At 59.8% G+C, this 22,756-nt stretch overlaps 1 protein-coding gene across 1 annotated transcript in view; it reads left to right on the forward strand.

Moving 5' to 3' along the window:
* The first annotated feature begins 4,210 nt into the window (after positions 1-4,210).
* The window catches only part of CRISPLD2 (cysteine rich secretory protein LCCL domain containing 2), a 59,224-nt gene continuing 40,678 nt past the window's right edge, over positions 4,211-22,756 (forward strand). Inside the window, exons 1-2 of the mRNA XM_042970513.1 lie at positions 4,211-4,330; positions 18,321-18,635. Of these exons, the coding sequence (XP_042826447.1) occupies positions 18,396-18,635 (240 nt within the window). The 5' untranslated portion in view covers positions 4,211-4,330; positions 18,321-18,395. The remainder of the gene's footprint in view (positions 4,331-18,320; positions 18,636-22,756) is intronic.

Below are 22,756 nucleotides of genomic sequence, written 5' to 3' on the forward strand. Positions count from 1 at the left end.
CAACTTGGAGAATGAAGATAGAAGGGTTGATACTGTGGATTCTCAACCGTTACTAGCTCATTCCCGGTCTGCAGGTGAGGAGACGGGGGGACAGAGACGTCAAGGCAGGCGTGATGGAGCTTGGATTCAGGGCCCCACGGGGCATCTGGAAGCTCGCCCGTGAGGAGGTGTGTGAGGGCCCCTCCCCAGCAGGGGGCGTGGTGCTGCCCTCAGGGGCCCAGCTCACAGAAGAACCCAGTACAGGCCCTGGGGGACCTGGGAGATGAGCAGCATCCGGAGGCTTGGCTTCCTCCCAGGCTGACAGAAAGGTTTAGAATCTTCCGGAAACACCACACCCTGGGCGTGACACTCCGGGCCAAGCCTCCCTGGAAAAGCCTGATCGTGACCCAGGGAGAAAGCAATCACCGTGGCAGCCTTCGCCAAAAGAGCCGGGTTTCCTGAAGAGTTTCCAGTCATGGTCGTGGCGTCCTCTGGCCTTGATGCCGGGAGATCGGAGAGGGAGGGCACAGAAACCCCGATGGTGGCGGGAACCCAGGCGTGTCTCGGACGCTGGCGTGGGCTGACCACGATTAACGTCAAAGCAGGATGAGCAGGGGGCCTCGTGAAACTACAGAGTGGGGCCCCCCCTTTCGGAAGGATGTGAAGACTCCTCGGGGGCCACCCCCACCAGTCTGGCCATCGGGCCCGTCCCCCCAGCCCGTGGTGCCTGCCGTCGTGGTCGTGTTGCCTGGGTGTCACTCGATTGCCCAGGGTGGACGTCCGCTCCCAAACAGGGCCAGTTAGATTCTGTCTCCGGGATTCACGACTGGGAGGTGCCTGGGCCCAGCCTGACCCGTCCGTGGAAGTAGGGGGGTGTGGCCGTGCTGGTGTGATGGTCACGTCCACAGGAGGTGGAGGAGGCCTGGCCGCAGAGGGAGGGCGGAAGGGCCCCCAAATCGGGGCTGTGAGAAATGCACACGAGGCATCGTCGCCTTCCAGGACCGACTCTGGTTCTTTGAGGGTCGTGGCTGTCCTTGGGTTCCACACCAAGCTGCCACCCTTCCAGAAGCCCCTTCTCTGCCTCCGCTGACTTGTGTGCGTTTCCGTTACAACCTCACTCCGTCAGGACCTTGCCCCAGGTCTCCCCACCGGCGGGGCCTGCACGGCCCCCAAAGAGTTGCCTGCCGACAGCAACTTGCCCTCCGTTAGCACGCCAAGCAAACCCATCCCCCTGAGGTCCCGGAGGACCACACGATTGTCACCACCGTCGCTCATGACCCTCTGGTTCCTCTTTCAAAGCCATGCCCATCGCAAAATGGCACCCCCTCCACGTCTCCTCGTCTCAAATCGTCAGTGGCCTTTCATGCCAGTTGAGGCGCAGTGAGGCTCGATTCTGCAGCTGTTCAACGGGTGTGGCAAGAACAGACCAGAAGCTGGAAGTCCCCTGGGCTCTTGATGTCCAGCCCAAGAGCTTCTGATGAAAACAGCTGGTGCAGAAGCTGTTGGTGTGAGTCCAGAACCCACCAGCCCTGTGGCAACCACGTCGAGATAGGAAGGAAAGACCTGGTCTTTGCTCCGAATGGTGGGACCTTCGGGACCATCTGGTGCGACCCACCGTTCCACACTTGTGTGTCTGGCCCTCTGGGCAGCCCACCTGGGCTCTGAGAGCAAGTGGGCCGAGGGAGGGACCTTCTGGATTTCGGGACAGGCTTGCATACATGCTCCCTCTCCCGGCTGTGCTCCATTATAACCAGAAAGACGTTCCTCTGTCTCAAATGCTCCATGACCTGACTCCTGCCGGGCTAGCAAAAAGGATCCTTGGCTGGCAGTTCCAAGGAGAGAAGTGGCCAGTCCCTTCCCACGAGGGCTCGGGTACATCTTGGCCCTTTCCCATTCAGGGCCTCTCAGGAACCCACATTCCCCATGACACATCATCTGATTCAAATTCGCATATTACTTTGTGGAAATTAGATTCTAAGATTGCACAATGATGGAAAACTGTTCACCAAAATCACAATTCTCTGTCTCTTGTTTTACTTGGTTGGCTCTAATAGCAACGATATTAACTACTTCCTGCTACGGGCCAGACCCGGTTCTAATTATTTTCCCTTAATTAATTTATACCTTGAAACGATTTAACGTTTTAAAGGCAGCCCACAGGGAGAAGGATGCCATCGTCATCACCCCCATTTTACAGACGGGGACCTGAGCACAGGCCAGCAGCTTGAAAGTGGAGGCGTTGGGATCGGGACCCAGCCTGACCGGTTCCAGACGATGGCACCAACCAGCGAGTTACGGACGCAGTCTGTCCCCTGGGAGGCAGCTGTCGCCCAGAGAGTTCCAGTGGGTTCAGCAAAGACACACAGCTGCGCCTGGTGGGGTCAGGATTGACACTCATCCATGGAGGCGGAAATATGGTGCCCATGCCACTGGACCACTTAGCTTAGCCCCCTAAGAAGAATGGATTCTCTTCTTTTGAGGGTCTGCTCGGGGCCAGGCCGTGTGTTGTCACGTATCTCGTCCGCAAACGCTTTGATCTCCGGCTGTTGAGACGCGTGACCGACGTCCTGTCTCCTTGACCCTCCGCAAGCTCTGTGATTCGACTGAGAGTATGGCAGAAGTGACGGCTGAGGGGACGACAGCGTGAGTCCAAACCCTAGTTCCTCCCCTCGGGAGCAGTATGGCCTCTGTGCCTTTCCTGACGACAGCGACACCAGCCTCGGAGAGTTGTTGGGGGTCGCGGGAGGCCCGGTGCCTGAGAAGCATCTCTTCTGCTTGGGGTTTGTCCTTTGTCAAACGGGGCACATGTTCTGGACCTGTCTGCGCACCACTGAGTACCCCACGGTGTTTGGAACAGAACCTGGCACACAGTAGGTGCTTGCTTAGTCAGTATTAGGTGAACGCTGGGCTGGCATGATGCTGCAGAAGTGAGAAAAGTGAAGGAAACAAACGAAGGTAACAGGAGGCCTGTGCCGCTCTTTATTTGCTTTTGAGCTGCACCAAAACCCTGGGCAAGCGTTGCGGATTTCTGAATCTGTGCCTCACGTGCCCTGCCAGTCATCGAAGGGCCTTCCCTCGTCCCTGCCCCACTCGCTCTCCATCAGTGTACCCCCATATGCTCTGACCTTTCCGGGTACCCCCGACGCAGGAGATCCCAGAGGGGCCTGTCCGCCCTGCTGGTGCTTCAGAGCACAGGGGCTGGTGCAGAGTGCTGGACTCCTGGCGGTCTTCGTGCAGGGACGGGCGCCACGAGGACAGGGTCTTCCTGCCCTGGTCCGCACACAGTCGGTCCACCCCCTCCTCTAGTCCCTTAGCCCCTCTAGCCTTGGTTTCTTCACCTGCTGGCCAGGGCCTTAGATTTTTGTGTTTCAAAGGCAGTTTCTCCTGGCTCTAAATTGACAAGGTAGTTACCTGCACCAGTTAAGGACGCTAAATGCCTGCGGGCATAATGTAGCTAGACCAAGCCTACTGCTTGCTGGCCGGCAGCGGGACTCCGGGCACTCTCTTCTCTCCAGGCCTCAGCTGTCTGATCTGTGAAACAGGACCACTTCCACCACACCACTGGATTCCTGTGAACATGTTCTGGGATCGTGAAGGTCAAGTGCCCAGTCTGGACCATCGCTTAACTGCCCCCATCCGGGACCATGTCTTGAGGCTTCCTTCCTTTCTTTATCTGCACACTGGGAATGTGCTTGTGTACGTGTGTGTGTCTGTGCGTGTGATGAGTGGAGTTTTCTACCACCGTGTGGAGGATGGGAGTAAATTCAGCAAATGTGTATTCTGTGCCACAGTTTACGGAGCCCACACCCTTCCCGGTTTTATTTGCTGCAAACCCGGGAGGTCACTTCCCTGTTCCCATTTTCCACTTGAACCACAGGGAGATGGGATTTGGTAAGTTTGCAAACTCCTGGTGGAAAGTGCTTGGCGCCTCGCCGGGCGCATAGTAAGCGCTCAGTGGAAAAGGTACTTTCATGGTCGCAGTGAAGAAACTGCGCGCGTCCGCGTCCTGTCCTCCTCCGGCCAAGATCTCTGGTCGCCTGCTCCGGCCCCCCCACCCCGCCCGCCGGGATCGGCGCCTGCGGCTCTCTCCGGGAGGGACGGGCGGGGCCGGGGCGGGGCCGGGGCGGGGCCTCGGCTCCACGGCCCTATCAGCGCCGCTGGCCGCCGGAGGGGCGTGGCGCGGGGAGCCTACAAGAGGCGGCGCGCGGGGTCTCCGCGTCCACTACATCCCTCCGCTGCCCCCGGTGCGCGGCCTCTGCGACCAGCCCGCCGCGCCTACCGTGCCCGCCGTGTCCGCGCTGCTGCCGCTGCACGACACGGGAGACGCCGGTGATTGGGGAGCCCTGCGGAGGTAAGTGTGACTTCGCTTCCTCTCCGCTCCAAGCTGCCATCCGCTCCCGCCATCTCCGAGGAGGTGAAGGGGGCCCAGGGCAGACGCCGTCTCTTGGGGCTCACTCTGCGCAGGCACTGTGCTGCCTGCGGCTCGGAACCGGGCTCGGCCGGCCGAGTGGCCTTTCGCAGGTGGAGAAACTGAGGCTCAGCGAGGACAAGACGTTTGCCCCAGACCTCGCAGCCAGGAGGCGAGGGAGTCGGGACTCAAAGCCGGTCTGACGGTCTGACCGCATATTCGTGCTCCGGGGCCCCCCCGGGTATTTAGTCTTGCCTCCCTTACGCAGTTCGCCAGCATCTGTTGCGTTCCTGTGTGCAGTGTGCGCGTCAGTAAACGCAAAGCTGATGGCGTGGATGCTGCAGGGGTTTGAATGTGTCGACCCACACGTGGATGGCCACAGTCATCCACCCGCCTGTGCGTTCTGCCCCGGTTTACAGGGCCACGCCCCTTTACGGTTTTATTTGCAACAAACCTGCCAGGTAGCCTTTCTCTTCCCGTATTTCAGATGAGGACACCGAGGGTCAGAGGGGAAGTGGGTTTGTCCAGCTCGAGCCAGGGCTGGATGGAGCCCAGCTCTCCCTGCCTCCAAAGCTCCAGATGGAGGTGTCCAGGCGCGGGGCGCGTCAGAGTGCCTGCGGGTTTGGGAACACATGCGGGTGTCTCTTGGCCAGAGTGGGCATCTGCATACACTCCTGCTGGGGGAAGAGGCTCCTGACCTGAGCGCTGAGGGCTCGGCTCTGCGGTCCTGGGGAGACCCCCAGAGGGACAGTCAGAGCCTCCCTTGCCCAGGGCTCGGCTGGTGGACAAGCCAGAAAAGGCTTAGCTGGTGCCCACCCACTGAAGTCTAACTTGAGCTGGACGTCTTTTGGGCAAAAGGTGAGTTACTGCTCCGGACGAGAGAAGCGCCTGGGAGCCTGTGCAAATGCCCAGTTTCTCCTGCAAAAGTGGGTTTGTGGACTTCCACCTTGAGCACTTGGGTGCCGTGTTCTGGCAGAATGACGTGACCCTGCCTTACCCCAGTGGGGTCTTCTAGGGTCACAACTGGCCAGGTTGAGAGCCGAGGGTCCAGCAGCACACGGTGAGGGACACGCCTTCTCCAGATAGACCGAGAGGCCTCCGAAGACTCTTGGTATTTTGTGCACCTGATTTTCCGTTTCTGCCTCTGATCTGGCTGCTTCCACATGGGTGTGGCAGGTGTCAGGCCATGCCACCTCCCTGCATTTTCACCCCTGGCACACACCTGGGCAGGAGGCCTCTTGGTCCCCATTTCACAGATGAGTAAACCAAGGCTCGGAGAGGTAAAGGTTGTGCATCAGGACCCTTGGCTGGCTGGCTGGCTGGTTGGTTGCAGACGCTGTGCTCTTAACTGCTGGGTCCTGCCTCCTTGAAGACAGTTCTCTGCCCAGCCTCTAACTCTCCCTGTGGACCTGACCCAAGATGTCGTATTGTCCGAGAGGGTTCCAGGTGAAAACTGTCGGCAGAGTTAAGCCCAAGCCCCAAGTTCCCAGCGACACGCGCCCTGGGAGGAGAAAGAAGTCGATTTTGATTTTTTATTTTTTTTAACGGAGTCTCTCAAGTTGTAGAAGTGGAACAGCAATGATGACACTTGTAAGAATACCAGCAGCTGGTACCGAAACTTAGAATGAGCCAGATGTGCCCGGGGTTTTACGTGGATGATCTCACTGCCTTCTTTATGAGGTGGGCACTGTCTTCCTTTTTACAAGAAGGAGACTGAGTCTCGGATGATTAAGGCATGTATACGACATGACGCAGCCAGGGCAGGGGACAGCTGGCCCCCCTCCTCCCCTCCCCCCCCGCCCCCGGCTGGGCCCCCCTCCAGATCCTGGAGGAAGGTGTTCATCCAGTGGCTAGCCTGCTTGCTGCGGCTGGTCAGGGCCTCTCATGCCGTGTGGGGTCGGGATCCCTGCCCGGGTTAAGGGTGGGCCTGGAGAGGGGCCGTCCTGACCCAGGGCTCGGGCTCCACTCTGCTGACGGGTACCGGTGTCGACGTGCGGAGAGCCCTGCTCTGGGACCCAGATCCGTGCTGGCTCCCAGAGCCCCCTCTCTGGACTTGGTAGCAGAGGGCCTGGAGCCTTGGCTCAAGTCCCACACTCCGCCCCTCCCTCAAAGACCCCTCGTTGGGTCTCTGGCCTTTTGTAGGCTGCGTTTGAAAACCGTCTCCCGGAGGCAGGACCCTCAAATGCTGACCTCTTCGGCCTGTGGGAGCTGGAACATTTCTTTTCTCTGTCACCAGTGTAATTTGCTACGTATGGGAGGTGCCTCTGCGTCTGCTTGCTCCAGACCTAGGAAGCTTTTTATTTTTTATTTTTTGTAAACTCACTGGTTTTTGATCAGTCCCAGATGTGCAAGCCCAGCATCACTCAACGGGGCTGATGGCTTGTCAAGCAAGGAAAATACAACACAGGCACCATTTCATTTTACCTTCCGTTAACGGCGTTGAGTAGATGGTCAGACCTTCACGGGACGGGGATTCCAAGCCTCTCATAAAGTCCTAAATGAAGCACGCTCTGTTCTGGAACAGGCAGGGTAGGACAGATCTGAGTGGTTGTTGGTAGGACTAGCTGTAACCTTTTTGTTTTTCTTTCTTTTTTTGAGAGGCAGAGAGACAGAGCACAAGCAGGGGAGGGGCAGAGAGAGAGAGGGAGACACAGAATCCAAAGCAGGCTCGCGGCTCTGAGCTGTCAGCAAAAAGCCCGACGCGGGGCTCGAACCCATGAGCTATGAGATCATGACCTGAGCTGAAGTCGGACGCTTAACCGACCGAGCCACCTAAGCACCCCTAAAATTTTTTAAAAACGTTTATTTATTTTTGAGAGAGAGAGAGAGACAGAGCGTGAGTGGGGGAGGGGCAGAGAGAGAGAGGGAGACACAGAATCGGAAGCGGGCTCCAGGCTCCGAGCCGTCAGCACAGAGCCCGACGCGGGGCTTGAACTCGGGAATGGCGAGATCATGACCTGAGCTGAAGTCGGGTGCTTAACCGACTGAGCCACCCAGGCGCCCCCCCCCCCCATTTTAACCGTTTTAAAGTATACAGTCTAGCACGTTCAGCACATTCACGACCTTCTGCAGCCCCCACCTCTGTCCACTCCCAGAACGTTGTCATCAGCCCTGAAGGCGACCCCATAGCCACCATTAGCAGCTTCTCTCCATTTTCTGCTCCCGTGCCCCTGGCAGCCACCAATGTACTTTGTGTCTACGGATCTGCTTATTCTGGACATCTCCTGTAAACGGAACGATTTAACGTGTGGCGTTTCGTGACTGGCTTCACGCACTTGGCGTGATGCTTTCAGAGCTCGTCCATCTTACAGTGTGTGTCAGGCTCCATTCCTCTTAGTGGCTGAGTAATATTCCCCTGCGTGGATGGACCACGTTTCATTTACCCATTCTCCCTTCTTGGCTTCCTTCTTGAAGACGCGTCGACATAGGTCGTCTCGTTCCAGAATAGATCAGCGCCCTCCACGGTGGACACGGGGGAATCTGGCGTCTGGGTGTTTGGGGGGGACGTGTTGACATTCCACCCGGGGTCACAGCAGCAACTGGCAGAGAATCCTGTCTGAGACTTTGTGCCCCTGCCTGTGCAACTGTGGGTGTTTGTGGGCAGGCACCCCTTGTCAAGGCTGCAAGGACAGACGGTTTCTTGTGGTTCAGCCCCAAGGAGATTTCTCTTCTCGGATTGTCTCGGGTGCTGTGTCAGCTTAGACAAAACCACGGGATCCGGGGGAAAAAGAAATTCCTAATGCGCATCATGCAACCTCTGGACCATCACTTAAAAAATATTATAAATGATGAAATCCCACATTTTCAATCCAGATTTCTGGACCGCGTCCCGTTGTGAGTGCAGAGAGGCGGTATCCCAGAAGGAAAAAAGAACAGAGCTTTCCAGTTCCTTTTTTTTTTTTTTTAAATGTTTATTTATTTTTGAGAGAGACAGAGACAGAATGCGAGTGGGTTAGGGGCAGAGAGAGAGGGAGACACAGAATCGGAAGCAGGCTCCAGGCTCTGAGCTGTGAGCACAGAGCCCGATGCCGGGCTGGAACTCACGAGCTGTGAGATGGTGACCTGAGCCCAAGTCGGACGCTCTACCGACTGAGCCCCCCAGGCGCCCCTAGACCTTTCCATTCTGTTTGTAGTCAGGTGGTCCTAGAAGCATTGAGCCTGCTCTGAAGTTCTCCTGGACTGGAAAGAGCCTTCTCTGATCTCTCTGGGATTGGGACCTTGCTGGCATCTGCTGGGACTGACTTGATCAGAGCCTGAGAGATCCTTCTGGAACAGACACAGGGAAAAGTGATAGCACCCCCGGCAGAGGGACCGTGTGTCTGTGCAAAGGCCTGGGGATGGGGAAGGGCCAGGCACCTAGGGAAAATGGTGAGAGGTCTGGTGTGGCTTGAGAATCTAAGCATCAGGCCGGGTGGCCCGGTGTCTCCCTGCAGGCGGCCTGAGCTGTACTGAGTTTGGACTTCCTGCCACAGGCTGCAGGGCGTGCAGTTCGGAGCAGATCACTGTGAAATGGACAGTGTTCCCCAAAGTGGGGGGTGCCGTCCCTTCTGGTCCTCGAGGTGACTCAGCCTGTGCACAGACCCAGCAGCCAAGGCCGCCCATCCAGGAGCTGTCCTTTGCATTCAGGGCGAATGTGGGTGATGCTGTCTGCCCCTAACGTCTGCCCAGCACCCTGCTCCCCTTTACGGCAAAGACAGAGCACCCCGGGCATCAACGCTTGGGGCTGGCGTTCATGCCCAGCTGGGAGGACCTTATTTTGTTCTGATTTCCACACGTTACGTTTTACTCCTCCCCTCCAGTCAAGGCAGAATTGATCGTGTTCTTTGGAGATGGTGGCGATCGAAAATTCCCTTTTACTGGTACATTTCTGCGAACCCTCCATGCGGGCCATCTCGAGGAAAAATACAAGATACGGCCCAGCGCGGGTAGCTGGTGGGAAGGTGGGCAGAGCGGGGGAACGGGGTTTGCCGAGGATTGGAGTTTGGGGAATGTTGAATTAGTTTTGGGTGGGGCACGGGATTTGAGACCGTTACAGTCTGGGGCAGCGGCTGTCAAAGTGGGGTCCCCCTCCAAGGCGGGGGAGCAGCCGTCCCTGGGAACTTGTTAGAAATGCAGATTCTCAGGCCCCACCCCGGGCTTCCTGCGTCAGCGGCTGGGGGGCGTGGGGCCAGCAATCTGTGTCTTAACGGTGCTCTCCGGTGCAGGCCTGAACGTGGAACCTCCCGCCCTAGAAAGCGGGTGAAGCCTGGCTCTGGGGCGCCAGCACAGAGGCCGGGTGGGGATGGCCGGCTAGTGGGGGTGGGTGGGGTGGAGCTGCGTGGAAGGTTCTGTTTCGGGGCCCGGTGCGACCGGAGGGAGCTCACAGGGCCAGACGGGAGGAAGAGCCCTTGGGGGCCAGTGCGGCCACCTCCCTGCAGGGTCCAGAGGCCCCCTTGGCAAGTTCTCGGCAGACTCCTAGCTTTTCTTCCGGAAGAAGGCTCGGCTTGGTGGCACTCATTGCTCTGGGGCCGGAGCTTCTGGCACCTTCCTTCAGGGCACATGTGGGGCCCTGTGTGCCCCGGAGCTTTCGAAGCACGGCTGGGTGTGAGCCCCACACGCCCCCTCTGAAACAATGAGCCGTTCCCTGGACGGCACCGAAAACGTGTCTGCATGTGTGTGTATCAGCCGCTGCCCTTCCCGCCCCCAGACCGGCTCCGACACAGCCCGTCTGTTCTCCTGGGGGGAAGCGCTTGGCCGCTGAAAACCCTGTTTATTCCCGGGAACCTTCAAGGCTCGGGCGTCACTGGCACCGAAGGTATTTTCAGCTTTGGCGACGCTGGACAAAGTGCCCTCTCAGACTTGGGATGAACTGCGCCCTGTCTGTGAGAGTCTGTGTCTGGTCCAAGTGGGAGGCCCCGGCCGGCCGCCGGGTTTCATCCGGGCTCCACTCTGAAGGGCTGTCAGAGGCCAGGCCCTGGAGCGGGCCCCTGCCCTGCGACCTCCCCCACCACCCCCACCACCCCGCCCTGCCCCGGGGGCAGCTGCCTCTCAGGCTTCCCTTGATCCATTCTTCAAACAGAAGCCAGAGCGATTTCAAACTTAAAAAAAAAAAAAGTTTCCTTAAAGTTTCACATAGCAGAGAGGAATGCACACCCCTTCGTGGGCTGTGCTGGGTGGGGGAGACTTTTCCCAGAGTGCTTGGGCTCGCCGCCCGCCCCAGGGCACAGCCTGACCAGCCCCAGGCCCCTCCCACGGCCCCGCCCCCAGGGGCCACCGTTTCCGGACTTCTGATGCCTTAGGTTGGTCTTGCCTGGTTTTGAACTTGACGTAAACAGCACCGCTCCGCGACCCCCGTTTCCCCCCAGCTCCGCGGGCTTTGTGCCTGTCCTCGGTCATGCCGAGACGGTGACCGTCGCTGAGGCTTTGTCCCTGTGGTCCCTGCTGTGTGGCGTTCCCTTGTCTTGAGAGTTCAGCGGGACCTTGTCGTCCACCGAAGCCAGAGTGGCCCCGTCCCCTCCTGTGCCGAACGTTACCATCCCCATTCTCCAAGCTGTGTCCTCACGCCTTTCTTATCTGTCTGTTGTGATGTTTCCTCCGGTTCTCGAGGGCAGACTGCCTTGTGTGCCTGGACTATCCCAAGGACTCTGTGGCCACCTGAGGGCCTGCCCTGGGCCTTTCATCCGCAGGGCAGTGTGGAGATTCCACAGCCTGCTGCTGTAAGATTCTTGTGCCCGGTGTCTTTGAGCTTGGTCCAGAGCCGGGGGCTGTGACTCGCCCTCACAGATGTCACCCGACAGCAGTGAATCGTGTATGTCGGGCAGGAGGCTGGGCAGGCGCCCCGTAGCCTGCGGCAGAAATGATCTGAGATGCCTGAATTCACCCGGGAGGAGAAAGGAAAGACACGGTCGGTAGATACCCCTGGAGCCACTATTTTTCTCCTCTTCTTACCCTCTATCCTCTCTCCCTGGGAGAAATTCAGGGCCTCATTGTCCCCCCGAGGAATCGAGACTCAGAGGTTGAGGGACATTTTGGGCAGCACGGGGCTCTGCAGGGTGGAGTCACCATTCGAACCTGGGTCTCACCCCACGTCCACGCTTTTCCACACTGCCCTCGGGCGGTCCTTGCCTGCTTGTCCTTGGGGGCCGGAGGTTCCCTGCCGTTTATCTGAGGCTTTGCTAAATATTCGCGTGTGTACAAGAAGGCAGACGAGGGGCCCCAGGAGTCAAGGACAGGGGATTTTGAGAATATAGCATTTTATTGTCTACTCGCTTTAAAATGGCTCTTGGTTGACGTTGAACACAACTGATTTTTAGTTCCTTTTTGCAAAATGAGTTCTCTCTTTGCCCAGGATTTTGTGTGTTCTCGGCATAGTGTTAAAAAGACGGAATGGGGTTTCTTGTAGGATCCTGTTGGCCCCTGGGTTGTGGACAGCCCAGGGCTGGGGGCAGGGCGGCTGCAGGGGACGGCACGGGCCTGCTCCCGCTGTGTCCAGCCCTGATCCTGTGGAGAAGAGTTTAAGAAAAACTGACTGGATCCTGCAGAGGACGAGACACCCCCCCCCCCCCCCGCTTTCCCCCCTCCACGGCCCGGGGTGTCTGGTACTCACCCAGACGCTCTTCCCTGGAGGTTCTGGCCAGTTCTGGGATTTGCCCCAGACACGCCGGGGCATCCCTCCTCCCCACTCCCAGCCACCGCTCCATTCCTAGAATTTTGGGTGGTTTGTGGGTATGACTGGGATCTGCCCTTGGCCTTAGTCACATTTTGAGTTCTTTGTGCTTCTGAGAAAGAGCAGAGCCTGGGGCCCCCCCGGGCCTGTCGGGTTAGCTGCTGTCCCGTTGGGCCGGTATGTCACTGAGTGAGTCCGGCTGGCACGGGCCGGAGGCTAGAGGTGCCCTGCCGGGCGGGAGAGCCGCCCCCACGGCCAGGGTGGGCCAGAGACCAGGGCGCGATGGACATTCTGTGTTGACTGCGAAGCAAGTTGCTCGTGTTGGAGCCTCCGGCCCCTCGCACATCAGACGGGGCCGACGACCGCGGTGATCCCATCGGCCTGGGGAGTACGGGGAGTGGGGGACCCGCCACCCTGCGCCGCCCCGTGCGCGCCCCCCAGCTGTTGGCTGCGGTACTTGGGATAACTGTTGGTGGGACAGTTAAGACCCGCTGGGGTGTGAGGGGGAACGAGGCTCAGCGCCAGCCGGCATCATGCTGGAACCGGCTCGTGACGTTTTGTTAAGTTTCCAGAAAGGTCGTGAGCCAGTTAAACACAGCCATCGTCAAACATCAAATTACGTAAACTTACAGTTAAATGAGTCCTATTGAAAACGAGGCTAATCTTTACTGCACATCCCTGTTCCCTCTGCCCGTGAGGTTCTTAGTATCTGTCCCGTCTCTTTGATGGAAAGACCACGTGATGCTGTGCTAGCTTGAGACTTTCCAGAAATCCCATGTTCAGTGACCTCACACGGGCTGCTTGAAATTGGCCACAGTGGGAATGTTTATACCAAGGGAACTGGCAAACACTACTTATCAGGGTGAATTCTAAGAAAATGTTTTTTGATGTTTATTTTTGAGGGGGGGGTAGGGACAGAGCATGAATGGGGGAGGGGCAGAGAGGGAGGGAGACAGAGAATTCGAAGCGGGATCCAGGCTCCGAGCCGTCAGCACAGAGCCCGACGCGGGGCTTGAACCCACAGACCGCGAGATCGTGACCTGAGCCGAAGTCGGACGCTCAACCGACGGAGCCCCCAGGCGCCCCTGATTTTTTTTTTTTTTTTTTGAATGTTGGTTGTTAGACATTTATCCACACACGCTGGTTCCAGCCCTCAAGAAGCACACGGTCCAGCTGGAGAGGCAAATGGTACGAGCAGGCACAACACGACCACACGGGGTGATGAGGTCTAGGGCTCCCGCCGCTTCTTAACTCAGCGAAGGCTGGGCCCTGGAAGGGGGTGGAGCTTCGTGGCAGTCCGGGCAACGTGACTGGGTCGTTGTCAATGGGAATGACCGTGTACCTATGTACAGGCAGTTCCCGGCCAGATAGTCAACATTAATGCCCCAGGCTGGGCTCATTTTAATTTTTAAAAGTTTGAAGTAGGCTCCACACCCACCCCGGGGCCTGAACTCATGACCCCAGGATCAAGGGTCGCGGGCTCTACCGACTGAGCCAGCCAGGCCGCAGACCTGGCTCGTGATGGCTTGGAACCTGCTTACCCAGAAAGCCGGGAGAAAGTGGCCACGGCTCAAGGCACGTACTGAGTAAAGCGTGTTTCAAACTCGGGGGAGAGTTTTTGACCCCCACAAGCATCACACACGTAATGCAGTTTTCCAAAATCAGGTTTGGCGCGTCAAGGCAGAGGCGGGGCTTTGAAATAGGGCAGTGAAGTCACGAAGAGAGAACAGTCTTACTCCATTCCCCATTATTAATCCCATCCTTCTAGAAACTTCCCCAAGCGATGCTCTGTGGCACATTGAGCATCATCGTCGTCATGATGATAGGGAACGCGTACGAGGCGCTCAGGTTCGTTGTCTCGTTCGTTGCTCAGCACACGGCTCGTCCCATGGCCCCAACCAGGCCAGGGGGGTGAAGCCCTGCTCATCAGCGAGCACTCAGGTGAGAGGCCGCCGCCTTCTGGAAGCCTCCTGGCGCGTCAGCACGTCCGCAGACCTGTCCGGCTTGCTCACCGCTGACTCGCCAATGTCAGACAAGCCCCGTCGTTCCCCTCTGCCCCGTGGACGTGGCCTCTGGGGCCCCGAGAAGCTACATGCCCGGGCTGCGGGGGACGACCGAGAAGCCAGCGCCACGCGGAGTCCTTATACGGCTCTTCTGATCTCGTCGGGAGGAGGAGACCCACACATTCACTCCACAAATATTTATGGAGCACCGACCTGTCTGATGTCGGCGGCTCAGCGGCGAATGAGCCCGACGGGTCCCGGGGTGTGTGATTCAGCAGTGACCCCTCAGCTGAGTCTTTACCGAAAGGGCAGACGTGAATGTGCCTGGCCTGGGCCAGGCGGGGCGGGGGGGGGGTGGGGGTGGGGGCAGGTCGGGGCCTTGGGATGAGTTGTGGGAACAGCATGTGCAGGAGGGAAGAGCTTGGCGCCTCTCGCGGCTGACTGCTGACAAGCCCAGCGCGGAGATTCATCTTCCTGGCAGGCTTTCCCAAACACGGCGGAGGCAGCGCCCGAGGGTGACGCACGGAATCCGGAGCAAGCCCTCTTTCTCTCACTGGCTCCCGAGAGGCGGGTTTGGGGGGGGCGGCCTTGCCCGGGAGGTGACCGTGAGGGCACCCCGTTGCTGGGTCGGGAACACAAGGGTCTGCTGATCCCCGACAGGTGCACAGAGCCCTGGCGGGGTGGCGTGTGGGTTTCAGGGCCCCTACCGCGGCCGCAGCCGTGTGTTGGGCCTGGGCCAGGCGGGGCGGGGCGCTTCTGACTTCAGCTGCGGTCACGATCTCGCGGTTCGCGAGTTCGAGCCCCAAGTGGGGCTCTGGGCTGACGGCTCTGAGCCTGGAGCCCGCTTCGGATTCTGTGTCTCCCCCTCTCTCTCTGCTCCTCCCCCACTCGCCCTCTGTCTCTCTCAAAAATAAATAAAAACATTAAGGGAAAAAAAAGGAAGTTCCCCCAAGCTTTCAGAAAGCTGGTTGTCACGGCTTGGCTCCCTCCCTAACTGGCTGCCTCACAGACACCCGGCAGGGTCTCCCGGACTCGGTTTTGCTTGCTGTAAAGGGGGGTGGGAAACCGCCACCTCCCTGACGGACTCCAGATGCATTTAAGAGCTCCGGGCAGTGTTGTGGGAATTTGATCCCTGCGACTTCCCTCTGCCCGGCTGGGGTCTTGCCGTCCGTCTCCCTCCCCGCCTCCCCGCTGGCCTGACATCCGGTATGTTCTCGTGAGACCTCGGTGCCACTCTTACTCGTACCCTCACGGGCTTGGTTCTGCGACTGCGGCAAGGGAGAGCCGTAGCTTCCGGAGGGTGCTTCTGCTGGGCTGGGCGGCCGTCCCCAACGCGTGGCTCAAGCCGTGGGAACAGGCCAGGGATGACAGAATGGAGCAGAACTTTTCTAGAAACAAGGTTTGCCCTTAGCAACCCCGGGAGAATCAGGGGTCCGGATCAGAGAGCATCTGTCCGTGCCAGGGGGTTGGAGGTCAGCTTGGCACAGGGCCATCAAGGGCACATTGGCAGATGGGGCTTGGCTGGCCACCAGAGCTGGTGCTGGAGGTGCATTTTGGTGAAGGGTCACCGTGATGTAAAGGTTTTAGTCCCCTGGGGGGTGACACATGGGCGCCTTCTCATGGCCAGGAACCACCGTCAGACCCAGAGGCCAGTGGAAAGAGGGTTGTGAGTTGAGGCTGGGCTGTCGCGGGGCCTGTCCCTGGCAGGGTGGGGCCGGAAACTCCTCCAGGAAGCCCACCCTCGGGGAGGCAGGGCAGGGCAAGGGAAAGGCTGTGTCCCAAGCCCACGGTGTCTGCTCCCCTGTTGTATGACTTTGGGTACTTCCTGAAACCGCAGAGGCCTCAGTCTCCTCCCCTGTGAAATGGGCGCAGTAGAGCCCAACCCCCTGGCTCGTCGGGTGGGTAAGAGGTAGGTCTCATCAGCGTCAGCCTCCTGGGTCGGTCGGGGAGCGCGCCTGTCACCGGGAAGCCGCAAGCAGCCTTGGACAGCGCATGTGTCTCGTTTGAAAAACCGGTTTAATTTTTTGATTGTGGGTGGGAGAGGGAGCGTCGCGGCCCTCCCGTTGTGATTTGAGCTGTTGGGGCCGCGGAGGCCGGATGCTGCGCACGGGCCCCGGGAAGTGGGGCTCGGCCTCCTGATTTACCATGCCCCCCTTGCCTCCTTCCGTGCAGCGGCCGGCGGGAAATCAGGAACGGAATCCCCTTCATCCATTTATTGCCTGGTGCACACGTGCGAGGTTGCCACAGCGGCCGTGACCGGGCCTCACCGGCCAGCGGCTCCGACAACAGTTCTCGCGTTCTGGAGGCTCGGGGTCCGAGGCCCCGGTGTGGGCCTGGTGGGTTTCTCCCGAGGCCTCTCTCCGTGGCTGTCTGCTTCCTCATTCCTTCTCTTACGATGACAGCAGTCAGATTGGGTCAGGGTCCGCCTAGTGACCTCGTCTTAACTTCACGACCTCTTTAAAGCCCTGCCTCCAAGCACAGCCACACTCTGAGGTGCTGGGGGCCTCAGCCTGTGGGTCTGGGGACAGCGCCACAGCCCTGCTGTCCCTGTGGTTCCCCTGCAGCACAGGCTTTGCTGGAGCATTAGGACCCGGGCCTTGCCCCTCCCCAGTGGGGACCCCCAGGCCCCCCAGACCCCCCGAGCTCCGGCAAGGCCCAAACACCTTCAGAACCAACAGTGCCCTGGGCCTGCTGCCCACGAGGTGCTGTGAGTGGCCCAACCTGGGGCAGGTCTGCGTCTCCCGGGCACGGATTCTCATGGGGGCCAGGCAGAGAAGGACCAGCCTATGAGCTCTGGGCACAGGAGGCCCCATTCTTTTTTTTTTTTTTTCTTTTTCTTTAACGTGTATTTATTTTTGAGAGATAGAGTGTCAGCAGAGGAGGGGCAGAGAGAGAGGGAGACACCGAATGCGAAGCGGGCTCCGGGCTGCGAGCTGTCAGCGCAGAGCCTGATGCAGGGGTTGAGGTCATGAACCGTGAGATCCTAACCTGAGCCAAAGTCGGACGCTCCACCGACTGAGCCACCCAGGCGCCCCGCTACAACTTACTTATCTAACCCAACATCGTATTTGGGATTTGTTTATGCTGACGCTCACACGGCCCTGGGTCGTTCCTTTTGCCCTGCTGTGTGATCCTGGGGCCCAGTGCCCCACGGTGTGTTTACCTGTCCCGTGTGGGAGTCATTTGAGTGGGGCCCCCAGGTGATTTGACCCTTCCCGGGGCTTCGGGCGAGTCACGGTTGATTCATACGAGCGATTCACGCCTCGTGCCTGCGGGGGCGCCCTGGCCCTCGAGCTGCGGGGGCGCCCTGGCCCTCGAGCTGCCGGGGCGCACAGACCCGGTGCGGTCGTGATGCCCGGTGGGCGCTCTGTGACGTCAGTCTCTGCTCTCACTCCGTCTTCGATGGCAGTTCAGGGTCAGCATCTTGGCATGTCTGTCAGCCGGCCTTCTGCAGCTGGGAAATGTTCATATATGGTGACGCCACTAACCCGGGAGAGAGGTCGGGACCCCGGGGGTCTACGTTACTGGACTGACGTGCCATCCGGTCTCCGGGGCTCTGCCCCAGAGGGAACTCCCCGGGAGGGAAAGATCCAGAGAGAGCCGGGCCTCCCTGCCGGATGGCGGCTATTTCTGTCTGCAGCAAGGCTCGGTCAGGACCCTGGAGAGTTTCCAGGGTCAGAGTGGGAACTGCCCCGTTCCCATGGCTCCTGGGTTCCAGGCTGTGCCTCCCGTCCCTCCCTGCCCCCTGCGTCGTGCCCCTGGCAGACCCAGCCAACCCGATGGGTGAGAACTGGTTACTGCTCATGTCGGGGGAGACCAGAGGAGGTTTGAGGCAAGGGCGGAGCCTCTCGGGGCCCGGGGCGGGTCGGCGTCCCTCATGCTGTCCGCCCCGCCGGGGGCCACTGTGGGTTTCCTCGCCTCTGTCCCCAGCCCGAGTGGGAGCTCCCTGAGGCGACGCACAGGGTCCTCTCCATCTTTGCGTCCCGGGGTCTGGCGCAGAGATAGATGCCCAGTAAAGGTCCCGGTCACTGACCGACTCTGCCCGGTGAGCAAACACACACCCTCCAGCCCTGCCTTGTCCTCTCGGACCGGACGACAAGCCAGGACGACGATCACGGTCTGTGGGGGGGCGGGGATCCTTGGCTACTGAGCCTCCGCGAGCCTCGGTTTTCACGTCTGCAGGGTGGGGCGAGCGATGGCCGTCCCGCTCTCTGCCCCGTTCGAGCCCGCGCTGTCGCCGGTCTCATACTGACTGATGTCCCTGTCGCCCTCCGCTTCCCTTCAGAGCTCTCGCGCCCCAGCACCGCCTCGGGAGCCCAGCCCGCCTCGTCGCCCCGGTGCCCGCGGCCTGCCTGGCGCCATGAGCTGCGTCCTGAACGGCGTCGTGCCCTTGGGGCTGCTGCTGCTGGTCTGCGGGGCCCAGGGCTTCCTCCTGCCCAACGTCACCCACTTGAAGGAGCTGCTCGGTAAATACCAGCAGGACGAGCCCCACTCCCGGGTCCGGAGGGCCATTCCCAGGTCGGACAAGGAGGAGATCCTCATGCTTCACAACAAGCTGCGGGGCCAGGTGCACCCCCCGGCCTCCAACATGGAGTACATGGTAAGCGCCGCGCTCCCGCGGGGGGGCCTGGGCTGCACCTGCTCTTGTCCCGAGGGCGGGGGCGGGGACAGGCTCGGGGTCTCCTGGCGAGAGAGCCCCCCCCCCCCCGCCCCGCCTCCGTCCTTCGCACCCAGACAGCGCTCGTGAGTTCCCCGTGAAGCAGCCCGGCCCGGGTCCCGCCCGTGGCTCCCCGCTGGCCCGTCCTCGAGGCCGTCTAAGGGCTGGGCTTTGGTGAGCCCAGTCCCAGCTCCACTGCCTCCTTGCGTGTGGCCGTGATGTGTCCCCAGCCAGTGGGAGCCTCGGCCTCCACTTCGAGAGTCCCTCCTCTCACGGCTCTGGGACGGCGTGATGACGTCACGTAAAGCGCGGGCCACAGGTGCTCACCCCGGGGCCCTGGTCACTGGTGTCACGCCGCAGCTTGGTCCCCGGCCGGTCTCGGGCCACCCTGCTCTGTCGGAGCAGCAGCGGGGGGCCGAGTCCGTGAGGGATGGGGTGTCTGTTGGTGAGGGGCTGGCAGACGGGGGGCAGTGGAGGGTCCCCCGTGACCCTGGGGAAATCCGACACGGAGGAGTAGAAGGTTAGCCGGCTCTCCCAAGTCCGTGCCTCCAGCCCTGCCTGCCCGCCCGCCCGCCCGCCCGCCTCTCCATTCCTGCCCGCACCGCTTCCGGTCGCCCCAGCCCCATCAAGTAGCTGCTGCTGTCCTCCCATTTCACAGAGTAGGAAACTGAGGCCCCAGGTCAGAGCTGGTCGTGGCAGAACCGACTGCGGGACCCAGGCTCAAAGCCACCTCTCCGCACTCCGTTTAAACCCTGGCACCCGCACGGCCCCTGCCGGCATCCACGGCCTCTCCAGCATTTTCCATCCTCTGTGCCTGTCCCCTGACACCTCAACTAGCCCTGGGGCTTTTCACCTCCCATGTGGCCCCCGCTGGCCCGTCCTGAACCCTGCTTCCTTTTACCTTCCTGACTTTCACGAGGTTTGTCTCCTGCCCAGAAGCCTCCAGGCCCCTGTGTGCCCAGGGTGGAGCCCACGTGCTCAGGCCTGGCACTCGGGGCCTCTGATCAGGAGCTCCTCTGTCTTGAGAGGCCATTCGGGGTCCCCCGAAGATGCTGCAGGCCCTCTGTCCCCCAGGAGTCTGGTCCCCACCTCATGCCTTATCCCGTCGTAAGCAACCGTCGCTCAGTACCTGGCTCGTCTCCCTCCCCTGGACTTCACCGTCCCTTTTCATGGTGCCTTGTGCCGTGATGTAGGAGGCCCTCGTGGTCAGGGATCATCCCGCGTGCCTGCAGACCCCTCATCGTCACCGTCTGTGCCCTCCCGAGGTGGCCCATCCCCGGCTAGAGGGCTAGCCGTGTGGGCAGAGCACCCCCGAGCACGGCTGTCCTCTGGGAGTTTATTACGAAACCATTTCTTTCTTCCCTCAAGAAAACCACCCAGGCATTTACCCGGAAGGGGTTGTGCTAATCTTTGTTTTGTTTTGAGAGAGAGAGGGAGTGAGCCAGGGAGGGGCAGAGAGAAAGAGGGAGAGAGAGAATCCCAAGCAGACTCCACGCCGTCGGCACAGAGGCCGACACAGGGCTCGAACTCACAAACTGAGATCACGAGCTGAGCCAAAGCCAACAGTCGGACACTTGAATGGCTGAGCCGCCCGGGCGCCCCGGGGTTTGTGCTAATCTTAGGAGGAAGAGTGGGCACCCTTTCAAAATGCCGATGTATGAGACAGCTGATGCAGACCTTTTTAGGGTTAAAGCCGTCGAGAATTAGAGCGGATTTCTTTGTGGCTTTGGGTGTGGACTCTTCCCCCATCCTTCCCAGGACCTGGTGGTTTGGCCTTGGTCCCTGTGGGGAAGGGACACTCTCTACCTCTCTGGATAGGTCCGTCTTCCTCCCGTGCCCCTCCCCACCCTAGGGCCCTGTGTGGTGCCCGCCAGGGAGCAGAGAATTTTCCTTGGCCTGAAGCTTGACTGAGCCCCAAACCCCCGGGATCCCGTCTGCTTCCTGCCTCCCTTTGGGAATAGGCTAGGTTTATGCTGGTCTTTTCGTCACTGCCCCGTGCTTGCCCAGGGGCCTTGTGGGAGATTCAGCGCAAGTGAGCAGGGCTTAGCTACGCAGCAGGGAGGGTCCCAGTGCAGCCTGGAACGGGCCTGCGTGTTTTCGTGTTTGTTTACTCGCATGACTTCAGGATTGGAGCTGGGATCTGGGTCCTTGGGTCTACACGTTCTTTCAGGGAAGCTGAGCCTTCACGGGTGTGGTCGGGGCCACCTCTGAGCAGGGCCACGAGGCAGGGAAGGAGGCACGAGTCCCAGTCTCTCCCCGGTGCTGCCCCTCTGTGCATCCTGCTTCCACACAAGCAAGTGGCAATAATTCGAGAAAACGTCTTGAAAATCTAGCTTCTGGCTCAGCCCTGCCTGCCGGGGCTTTGAGCTGCGGTCCCTTGAAATAGCCTCAGCATTGAAAGGTGGTTTTGTTTTTAAGTTTATTTATTTATTTTGAGAGAGAGAGAGAGAGAGAGAGAGAGAGCGGGTTGGGGGGAGGGGCAGAGATGGGATCGGGGGAGGAGAGAACCCCAAGCAGGCTCCATGCTGTCAGCACAGAGCCTGACACGGGGCTCACGAACTGTGAGACCTTGACCTGAGCCGAGATCCAGAGTCCGATGCTTAACCGACTGAGCCAACCAGGTGCCCCGGAAGGTGGATTTTCAATCTCCAAAGAGTTCAGGCACCCTCTTTTGAGGTTTTATAAGTGGACAGGCTCCGGAGCCAGCCTTCCTGGCTTGGTAGCTGTGTGACTTCAGGCAGATTAGTTAGCCTCTCTGTGTGAACGTTTCCTGGCCTGCACCACGGGGACAGTAAAAGTCCCCTTTTCCTAGGGTGGTTGAGAAGACTCAATGAGATGATGCACGAGTACTAAATATGTGTTAACATATCGTTGCTGTTATCAATTTAGTAGCTATTATTACTTTAGTGGAGCAGGACTGGCACTTGGTGACAGTGTGCAGAGCAAGTGTGAGACCCCCCATCCCCAACCTTGGACGCCAGTTAAAGCTGGGCTGGTAAAGTTGTAACTTCCCGCTGTGTGACCTTAGGCAAGTTACCTAACCTCTCTTAGCGTCAAGGTTTTTTTTTTTTTTTTTTTTTTGGTCTGCAGCAATGGGAAAATCAAACCTACCCCAAGGGCTACTGGTGACAATCAAATAAGAAAATGGTGCTGATACTGTTCCCTGGCAAGTGCACTGCCCCGGGCGGGGGCAGGGTAGGTGCCTGAGAAAGTGAATTTCCTTAATGCTCCTGTAGTGTTTACTGAGAGCCATCTCGCACCTCACCTGGGGGCTGGATGCCTGCTCGTTCAGCCTCCCCCCAAATCCTATACCAGCAGGCACCACCAGCCCCCCTACGAGATGGGGAAACAGAGGCACAGAGAGGTGAAGCCACTCGTCCACGGTCACACAGCCAGCAAGGGGCGGCGCGGGGCCCCACACCCAGGTTCACGCAACACGAACACTCTCCCCGGTGCCCTCACGGCCCTGTTCCTTCCGTCTTTCTTCCGCCAGTCACCCCTTTGGGGGGTAAAGAGTATTCACCTGTGTCCTTCCTTCGGCGAGACGTGGACTGGTCGGCGGGGCTCATCTTCAGCTGGGAAAGCACAGGCTGAGCGGGGGGTGAGGGGCAAGGTGGGGACTGGAGGGGACCCGTGAGGGCTGGAGTGAGCGGGGGGCCGGGCCCGCCCTGCCTGCGTTCACCCAGGCACGCGTGCGTCATGCCGGGGCGACAGTCGTGGCCTGCGACACCGCCGTGGCAGGGGGGCACTGAGCAGTAGAGGGTGTCGCACACGGTCACAGCCTTGACTGCCAGCCCTGCGCCCCTCTGTTCGGGAAGCATCGTTCTGAGGCCCTGCTACGTGCCGGGCACGGCCGGAACCGAGGCGCGGTTGGGAGGTGAAGGGCAGGCCCCGGGAGGAGGCCTCGGATGCAGGGGCGGGGAGGGCTGGGTCCCCGTTTGGCCGCGCCTGCTGCAGACCACGTGTGGAGTCTGCCTGTCTGCAGCCAGAATTTCAGACGCCTTTGACCCCCGAGGTCTGCCAGGCATGGCCTCGCCCTCCCCGCACGCCTCCCCGCTGAGTTG

Source organism: Panthera tigris, chromosome E2 (assembly GCF_018350195.1).
Source record: "Panthera tigris isolate Pti1 chromosome E2, P.tigris_Pti1_mat1.1, whole genome shotgun sequence".
Classification (NCBI taxonomy): Eukaryota; Metazoa; Chordata; class Mammalia; order Carnivora; family Felidae; genus Panthera; species Panthera tigris.